Source organism: Nanorana parkeri, unplaced genomic scaffold, assembly GCF_000935625.1.
Source record: "Nanorana parkeri isolate BGI_ZX_2015 unplaced genomic scaffold, ASM93562v1 scaffold1647, whole genome shotgun sequence".
NCBI classification, from domain to species: Eukaryota; Metazoa; Chordata; class Amphibia; order Anura; family Dicroglossidae; genus Nanorana; species Nanorana parkeri.
Genome location: NW_017307915.1, coordinates 163,858 through 174,068, shown reverse-complemented (window position 1 = coordinate 174,068; position 10,211 = coordinate 163,858). Strand labels below are relative to the sequence as shown.

The 10,211-nt window shown below is 44.0% G+C and overlaps 2 protein-coding genes across 2 annotated transcripts in view; both read left to right on the top strand.

Annotated features, from left to right (window-relative positions):
• The window catches only part of LOC108799167 (NACHT, LRR and PYD domains-containing protein 3-like), a 23,519-nt gene extending 14,830 nt beyond the window's left edge, over positions 1–8,689 (top strand). The window contains exons 5-6 of the mRNA XM_018570983.1: positions 2,652–2,717; positions 6,931–8,689. Of these exons, the coding sequence (XP_018426485.1) occupies positions 2,652–2,717; positions 6,931–8,651 (1,787 nt within the window). The 3' untranslated portion in view covers positions 8,652–8,689. The remainder of the gene's footprint in view (positions 1–2,651; positions 2,718–6,930) is intronic.
• Positions 1–10,211, top strand: part of LOC108799166 (ribonuclease inhibitor-like) — a 201,132-nt gene that overhangs the window by 155,404 nt on the left and 35,517 nt on the right. The window lies entirely within an intron of this gene.

The following is a 10,211-nucleotide window of genomic DNA, read 5'->3' as shown; positions in this document are numbered from 1 at the left end:
TTTTTTTCCCCTGCCCCCCCTTTCTCGTTTTTTTTTTGGGGGGGGGGGGCTCCTTGCACTAGCAGGGTCTCACAGGGTCACCCATGTACGTGTTCTCAAGGTCAGACTACAGTATGACATGAAGTCACTGCTTGTGTCATACAAACAGGCAGCAAAAGGTAGACAGATAGAGAACACGTCTCTGCTCTGTGGCGGCGCAGGGCAGCACCCAGGCGTAGGAAGATTTATCCATTTAAGGGGCACTCATGAGCACCGGCACAGTGAACGTTGGGACATGTAGTCCTGATGACTGCGGTCAGCTAACTATTAGTGATGAGCTGGCCCATGGAACTTAGATGAGGTGGTGCACAGGAAGCCATGGGGTGCGGCTGTAAAAGTGATCAAAATTGAGTTGTGATGGACTTTGTTATCAGCAATCATGTATTACCACGTACTGTTTAGAAGTATACAGAGAAAAAGGAAACCGGCTTTATTATTACTTTATATAATCACTGCGGACAATCCTTATCAGATAGCTGAACTCACCAAATACCTTTTCCATCCACAAAGGTGCTTTCTGTGCAGCAGGTTACAGCAGACAGCAGGATACAGCAGATGAATGAATAGGTTGTATTTAAGGCGGTCAAAGATGATAATGTTTGCAAGCATGCAATGCAGATTAACATGTGGTCCTGTTACGAGCAGCCATGACACAGAAAATAACTATTGAAGAAGAAGGGCGGAGCATTACACACAAGGGAAATACATCATAGATGTGAGGAAAGGGAACACAGAAAAACATGTGCAATAACCAAAATAACCACTAGATGGCAGCACACAAACTTAGCCATACAGTATCAATGAGAAAATGGCGTAAGGAAAATAAACTAAACAATTTATATTTCATTTAAAAAATTGGTAATTTGTTGTGTTTTGGGGCATTTAATTAAATTTGTCACTAAATTTTGGGGTTTAATAAGGAGTTGCGCTAATATTGCGCAACATAAAAATTTTCAACTACCACCATTTTATTCTATAGGGTCTTGGCATTCAGAAAATATATAATGTTGGGGGGTTTTACGTCATTTTCAGGCCTAAAATGTGGAATATAACATGGGTGCAAAAATTGAAAAAAGGGCCTCAGTCATGAAGGGGTTAGCATCAATGTGAGTATTAACCATGGCTATATTGTACACAACTATTGTGGCAGCACAACATCATTACATTTCTTTTATGTAAGTACCTAAATGTGACCTGGTATCAGCCTCCTGCAGTCCCTGTACATCAGAGAGAGGGATAAGCAGTAGAAGGAGCCAATCAGTTGTGCTGCAGAGTTCATATGATAACAAGGAACATGCTGATAAGAGAAGAGAGCAGAGAGATGAGCTCATCAGTCTGCTGCTCCTCCTTTTACTGTTCAGTCACTGGGGTGGGGGAGGGGCAAGACCGTTAAGAGTGACTTAACTTCACCAGAGAGAAATCAGGCCAGACAGGGCTGTGCTGTGTAGCAGAGCTGTGTAAATACAGAACAGGGTGGCCAAAAATATAAATCATTTGGCAAAAACAGTTCTTATATATGTATTTTATCTGTATAGTTAGCTGCTTGCCTGGAGTTCAGCTTTACGTTGTGTCTGTTACTTGATAAATGCAGTAAAAATGCGATGCAGTCGTCTCTGGTAACATTATTTTTCTTGTTGTCTCCTTTGTCTTTTCTCTGCGATGGATTTGCTCTTTTTTAATAAAGCAAAAATAGGTTCCCTACTAAAATCTTCCTCTGTGTCACATAAACTATATGCCCCCATCACTCCTCTCCCTCTTCATTTCTATGGAACAGCATGTCCTGTCTTCTCACTATCACCCAGTGTGCACTTTAACAGGAACTCGAGCACTTCACTGTGGAAATTAACATTCATTCTCATAAAATTAACATGCTTGAGAAAAAAAAATACAGTAATCCTCCCCTGGTCAGGTATAAAGAGCACCAGGATATGAGAAATCTTCATTGCAGAGTCCTGCCTGCTGCTGATTTATGGATACAGGAACATGCGTTCTGGTCACTTCATACTTCCTTCAGTCCTATGATCAGCCCTGGTCTTGTTATAAGTGAAAAACCTCTGGGAAAGCTGTGCGCCAATCACACGAGCAGGTAATGACGATTGCTGGCGTTTAGTATGCTTAGGGTTCTATTTATAAACAATCTGCAGAGCCATTCACCCTGCAGATCTCTGCGAACGTTCGTTCTGTGCGAATAAAGGCAAAAAGGAATGTTCTTAGCATACAGTAGTTTATATTCAGGTCGAATGCAGTGTAATTGTGGCCACCAGATGGAGCTGAATAGCATAGGGTGAGCGATAATTTTAGGGCCATCAATCACTGATAACACTAAACTGATGAGCGGTAAAAACGTTTAAAGTGTCGCCTATGGCCAATTTTGGTTGCGGTCGTTTTCTGCGATTTTGCGAGCGCGCGAAATGTTAAAGGTTGACATATTTAGTGTCTATTTACCCGACGTGACCCCGACTTTTATATTATACCAAAAAATTGGGGTGAAAATAAATGTTTCATAACATTTTATATGAATGTGGCCGTTTAGACATCTTTCTAATCTGTGGCTTGACATCAGCTTCATTCGTACACGACTCAGACACGGCATCTTTTGTTTCTCTCTATAGGCTCGCATCTGGTGGAGCTGATCCTGCTGGATGACCATGGACACACACTGGCTCCGGAGCTGAGAGGTACATAAAACACGTTGTACATGTGATGAAGCATGAGACTCACATTGTGTAAAGGGCGGAGATGGTGTCAGGAAATGTCCACTTCATATGTGCCATCAACTCCACTGAGAGCTTCTGGATTCTGATCAGGCAGTTTATGGATGATGATATGGGTGCACCACCAAAGGTTGCCAATCTCCCTTCTTGTAATGCACTGACTTTTTTATTCACAGTTCACTTTTTAATATATACGTGCAGACGATGTGAGTGATCCCATTAGCATGATGAAGGGGCCCTACAAGGTTCCAAAAGTGTCCAAATATAATATTGTCTTCAGCTAAAATAAAGGTGTAGGCCTCACTCAGATATGCTAGGTGTGATGGTGATAAGGTTCACCCATGATGCACACGTCACTCATGTTAAGAGTAAAAGGTTCCTGATTGGCCAAAAAGCCGGCTCCATGCTTTCTCGTCACCTAATGATCGACTAGGCATCGATCGATGAAGCAGATCTCTGCTTCTTTGGGAGTCCATAGGGGATATTAAGGGTCTTAAAGACCCCTGATGTCTACATAAAGAGGACCTGTCACTGTAATTTGATATTGCATATGTGATTTGATATTCCTTCTTATGTGATAACAATAAAGTTAAGTGTAAAAAAAAACAATTAGTAAAAAAAAATGTTTAAGTCACACAAATTTTTTTAAACATTTTTTAAAAAGTCCCCCACCTCCCACATACACGCGCAAACATGCATTGGGTGTGCCTACGTGCGAAAACAACGATTGCGCCCATTATGCCACACATGTTACATATCAGCACGAACGTGGGAGCGCGAGCAATAATTTGATGGCTATCAATCACTGGTAACACTAAACTGATGAGCGGTAAAAGATTTTAAAGCGTCGCCTATGGCCAGTTTTGGCTATGATATTTTTTGACTTGTTTGGTGTCTATTTACCCGACGTGACCCCGTCTTTTATATTTTACCAAAAAAATTGGGTAATAATAAATGTTTCATAACATAATAAATTAAAAAAAGAAATACAGATTTAAAAAAAAGGAAAAAAAATATTGGGTGGCGCTCGCAGTGACAGCTAGCTCCGCCCAGCTGTTTCCTATTGGCCGCCACCTGCTAGAGTCTTCTAGCAGGTCCTGGCCCAAGAATAACAACTGGGCGGAGCTGTTGTTTAATGACAGATCAGCGTCTGTCATTAATCTGTCATTACAACTGGACGGAGGCAGCCGTGAGATCACAGCTGGCACTACCCAGCTGTCATTTGCGGGGCGAAGGCTGGCCCTTCGGCGGGCCATTCGCTCCGCTTCGGCTGACACTTTGGCTAAGCTGCTCGGCCGCTCGACCGCCTTCGGGTGCTGTACGGGCTAGCCCGTACAGCAGCCCTTCAGGTTCAACTGAACCAAAGGGCTCAGGTGGCCGAAGAGAGCCAAAGAATCAGCTAACGCTATGGATCCCGGTGTCTGTAATAGTAGTTGGGCAACTGGTAATGCCCGGTGGGGTCACCTTCCAGCGTCCCTCCATAAAGCTGGCAACACTAGGATAGATCCCAGCCATCTTCGGCTGTTCTCTCTCTCTTGCACTCCAGCAACAGCAATGCCACGTGTCTCACAGTAGCCGTCGCGTGGTTGATAGCGCGCCTTTTATCTAGTCACACGGCCCGACCAGTCGGCGCCAGAAGCAGGCAGAAATCTCCTCCCCCTCATGCTAGCCGGCTGACTTCCCAGATAGCAAGAAATTGTGCTGCAAGTTTGAAAATGACTTGCTAAACTATTGCAGACTTGCCAAGCTCCACAATTTTGTTGCACAATCACAATTACAGCAAGTCTGCATTGCACGTCTCCAGACCAGCGAGCTTGCAGAGCTCTTGCTAAGACCTGCAGGACTCTTGCTGTAGACTTGCCAAGCAAATTTGCTACAAATTCAAAAAGTGTCAACTAGAACTTGTGCTGCAAGTCTACAACTTGCCAGGAATATGTGCTGCAAGTTAACAAAATTACAATTTAACCCTGACACAAGTTTGTGTCAAGTTATCCTTGCTATCTGGGTTAGCACGTGCACAGATGAGCTCATCTTCACTGGGGCCTGTTAACCCCCTCTCTCCCAGCAGAAACCCAACTCAGTCCAGTAAATGACATTTTCTCAGAATAAAGCACATTTTTCTTGTTTAAAAACACAGGATACAGTATCTTTAGTTGCTAGGAGCATCCAAAACACAAAAACAGCGCTTTTGGACACAAATTCCTTGGTCACCAGGTCGGTTGCTATAAGTCACGGCAGCACAAAAATTAACAGAAATGGCTCAAAAGTGACTAGGATGATCCCGGATGAGCCCCCACATGTAGCGCTTACCCCCTAAGGAGCCGCTGGAATAACCCAGGTCATCACTAGTTGTCTAGGGGATTTGATCTTCAGCTGCCCCATTAGCATTTAATCGCCACCCTCTTCTAGTGCCCACAAAGCTGATATCCACTCCAGTAATGTAATGCTGAATGACTTGTATTAACATCTTCATACTGGGGAGAGAGGGTATAGGGATCCTATACATCCAGGGTGTAACAGAGATAGACTCCAGACCTCTTTAGCGTCTCACTTGTGGTACAGCGAATAGTAATTGGAGTAACAGATGAGCAGGGATGAGCATAACTCTTCAGCAAGAGAGACACCAGCCATGCCCCTGAAGTCCTTTAAGTTTCAGGTACCTTCTAGAGCCATCCATTTTCCTCCTCCTGTGGTAACAACACAGACCTCCTCCATAATTGCGGCCCCAGGGAAACACTTTAAACACTCCAGCCTGTGCCCAACCCCAGGCCTAGCCTAGGGGGTGGATGGACAGCACATAGTCCTGCGCTAATCCATGGCTGGTCCCGAACTAGCCTGAGCGCATGGCAATTCCCTCCAGTATATGTACCCTATCCCAGCATGCACCACTGGTTGAGAGAAACCCAGTGATTGGCTTCTGTACTGTACATACACTTACAATGTCCCTCATTGACTGTCCCACAATACAGCAGAGGCACACTCCACCCAGGTGGGTACAGTCAATGCCAGACACCTGGAATTAACCAGATAACTGCCACTATAATCCAGCCAGGCTAACTACAGCCCTGGCAATCATTAGATGTCTAGTAACCACCTCATAAAAGGTGATGAGGACTTACACTCACCCCGCCTTTGAAGACTACGTCCTCGGAGTCTGGAGCATTTGCGAAAAAATTAACTCTTATCCAGAGAGTGGATGTCTAAGTAAAAATCAAATGGGAACGGGGAAACAAGGAAGGGGTTAAACTTCACAAAAGGTGATGGGGGCTACATTATTTATCTTGCAATCATTTGCGGTCTTGTAATCATTTTTTCTTTTGAACATTTCTCATCCTTAAAGCAATTTACTTATAATAATAAAGTATAATAAAAATATATTTATTTAACAATTAAGATTTTGTGCATGGAGCACAGTGTGCAGCAGTCCAGAATATGTAATGGAATTGTCAGGAGTATTTTTCCCAGAGTAATACAGTAACTGCCTTTCACAGTGTCAGGAACCAGATCTGAACCCAGGGCCTCTGCTGTAGCTGGTGGTGGTTCTACCTGTTGAGCCACCTTAGAACCTTGGATAGCTCTTTGCCTGATCTCCTGCGTAATCTTCAATTAAACCTAGTTTCTGCTGAACTCTGAACTTCTTGCTCCTCCCTTGAACTTCCTATTTAAGCCATGCCTCTGCACTTCCTGTTTGCCAGATTATTGTGCTCCTGCCAGTATCTTGCTTCCTGCCCCCTCTGATACAATCCACTCATACTGCTACCCGTGTACCGACCTTTGGCTGCTGATTCACTGACTACTCTCATCATCTTCTGCTTCGTACCTGATACCTTTGGCTACTGACCTCGGCTTGTTCGCTGACTACGCTTCTGCCTGCTCCTCCACTACTAACACCTGCTTGTGTACCGAACCCGGCCTGTTATATCACAAATTTGCCTGCTGCTTCAGCTACTGGACTCCGAGCCTGATCCAAGATCGTGACACAAAGTTTCTAATTGGAGAAAACGCATCATTTAAAAAAAAAAAGAAATGGTGGTTGTTGTGGGGATTAGAGTGAAGTCAGAATGTAGAAAAGAATGAATGGTAACTTAGGCTGATCATGTAAGAATGCAGTGACATTTTCACAACCAAGAAGAACATGGTACAGCTGATTGTACTAAAAAAAATCTTATATTTCCAGAAATTCGGATGAAGCACAAACAACATCTGATGGAGAAAACGGAGACTCTAGTGGAGCATAGACCCCCAGGATGTACCGTGGAACCACAAAGATCCCTCATCAATGAGCGTTATGTGAACCTGATTGTAGTCTCCACCGACCAGTTCAGGCAACGTCCCCAGAATGAGCTAATACAGACCGGGGTGAGACATGAGGAATGTTTGAAGAAAACACAATCTGGACTGGAACACATTTCCCCCAACAGGCTGTTCCGCTGGAGCCACCAGTCACAATGTGCACCACATGCAGTAATGGTGAGCGGAGTACCAGGAATAGGGAAGACCACACTGATACAGAAGTTTGTCTATGACTGGGTGACCGGAAAACACTACCAGAGATTTGCCTTTGTCTTCTCCTTCAGATTCCGGGACCTTAATAGACTGGGAGAGGTCAGCTTGGAGGAGATGATTCTTCAACAATATCCGTATCTGAGGAGTCATATTGGAGATATTTTACATCATCCAGAGAGACTTCTGTTTCTATTTGATGGCTTAGATGAAAGTGTTCACCAGTTGAATCTAAAATCAAATAAACTTTGCACTGATTCAAAACAGAGAACAGATTTTGGTGAGATTGTGGCCAGTTTGGTGAGGCAGAGTCTTCTTAAGGGTTGCTCTTTACTGATAACCAGCCGTCCAACCAGACTGGCCTCAGTTGATACTGGTGTCTTCCAGAGAATAGCTGAGATCATGGGATTTCTCCATGAAGACAGACGGACCTTTTTTAAAAATTTCTTTGGAAATGAGGAATTATCAGGAAAGGCTTTTCATTATGTGAAGGAGAATGACACGCTGTACACTTTCTGTTATATCCCATCATACTGCTGGATCATCTGTACTGTGTTATCAATGTGCTTCAGAGCCCAACCAACAATCACTGATCAGCTGATGACATCATTGCCCAAAACAGTGACACAACTCTTTGTGACTTTTGTCTCCAACATTCTGGCCAATCACAACCAGAATAAAGATGATGTTCACACTGCCCGGGAACTGCTGACGTCTATTGGGTGGATGGCAGAACATGGAGTCATGAATCGCACTATTGTATTTGATAAACGTCATCTGGACTCATTCAGTGTGAGAAATGATAAACATCTCTTTTCATGTTGCATGATGGAATCTGGTCAGCCTCCTGATGTGGATTACACCTTCTTACATCTCACTCTTCAGGAGTTTTTTGCTGCTTTAGTCCATTTCATTCACTATAATCCGGACAGATTACAGAAAACACTTGATGAAGCTGAATCTCACAATGATGGCCGTGCTGAAATATTTCTCCGTTACCTCTGCGGTCTCTCAGACTCTTCTACTAGATCCATGTTAAAGTCTCATGTGGGAGAGTTGTCTACTCAGACGGCCAGATATGTCATCACCTGGATTCAGCAGAAGATTGCAGAAGAACAAAAACCCGAAAAATCCAGAGAACATGGGCGAGAGCTTCTTAATATATTTTACTGCCTCCATGAGAGCAGGAATACGGCTCTGGTGTCACAATGTGTTGGATCAAACCAAGTTGACTTTTCTGATGTCACCCTCAACCCCCTGGATTGCTCTGTGTTGTCTTCTGTCCTTCAGTCCTGCAGGAAGACAGAAGAAGTAAAGCTAAGTTCATGTAATATTCAGAATGAAGGATTGAGGAAACTTGTACCGGCTCTACTCCGCATCAGGAATTTGAGGTAAAGATTCCTCTGGGTATTTTAATGGCTGTGTTAAATGGGGATGGTCAATTTTACCGATGGGTTGGTCTGAGTTTTTATTATGAATTAAACATTTTCTTTGTTTTATGGAGTCGTGAAACAGGAAGAGAATAAAAGACAATAAGTTAGGCAGTTTTTCTTAATGTGCTAAGGACTGGGTGTCCTCAGCAATATGAAAGCAGACAGTTGATGGAAAATGTCAATGGCGGATGTCCACAATGCATACTTGTAGATCTTACACTGTTACATGGCCAAAAGTCACAAAACCCAGTGCCACTTTGCCTGTAGTTCAAAGTCTCACTTCCTGATGTTATCTTTTAATAGAACTATTGGATGGGTGCAATTCATAAAATGAATCCCATGAATATAAAAATTTTTATGATTTCACATTTTTCTGTTAACATTTTTCTTTTGGCAGTTTAAAGTATAATAGGTTGACAGACACTTCCTGCCCCCACCTGGCATCTGGAATAAAAAACAACTGGACACTGAGGACACTGAACCTGACTAATAACAATCTGGAGGGTCCTCGTTTTAGGGGTTTGATGGCAGCTGTGAACACAAGCCAGATAGAGGAATTACGGTAAATATAACAGGGCTGATTGAGGCAATAATTTGGGACGCTTTGACATCCAACACATACAGATATTATAAATCAGAAATTTTAGATACAGCTCCAGTTTAACTCTGTGCCAGCAATTGATTCTCCTGGGTCTTAAACTTGGATTCGATATAGGTCTGCAGAACTGAATCACACAAGTCTCTCCTGCATCTGACCACGTGGTCAACCATGGTCATCAATTTATGTTCTCCGCTTCCTTACCAGATTATCGTGGTCCACTCATAAACCTGCCTGCTGACCCATGTTATCGCTACTGTTACTTGTAACTGGCCTTGGCTTGTGACCCCCAACTCTAATTCTCATCTGCCTGTACTGACCTTGGCTTGTGACCCCCAACTCTAATTCTCATCTGCCTGTACTGACCTTGGCTTGTGACCCCCTTGCTGATTTTCTGCCACTTGCACTGACCCTGGCCTTGGCTATTCACTCCGGCTCAGAACGGCTGATTTCAGCCGTACATCGGCTGAAATCAGCCGTACATTGTCTGCCTTCGTTCAGCCGAACATTCTGTCATTTGGGGATGCTGATCTGTCATTACAACTGGACGGAGCCAGCTGTGAGATCATGGCTGGCGACATACAGCTGTGAGATCACGGCTGGCTCCATACAGCTGTCAGATCATGGCTGGCTCCATACAGCTGTCATTTGCGGAGCGAAAGGCTGGCCTTTGTTAGGCCGTTTCCCCCGCTTTGGCTGTCACTTCGAAGCATATGCCTTCGGCTCGGCTGAGCCACTCAGCCGCCTTCGGCAGCTGCACAGACTATAGTGAATAGCCCGTACAGCAGCCCTTCAGGGCTCCGGCAGCCAAAGAGAGTGCTGAAGGATCAGCCGCAGCTATAACCCCCTAATTCTCTGCTTTGTCATCCAGACCACTCAGTTTCTCTCGATCCATCGAGTGCTGCTGTCCATGGTCTGAAATTT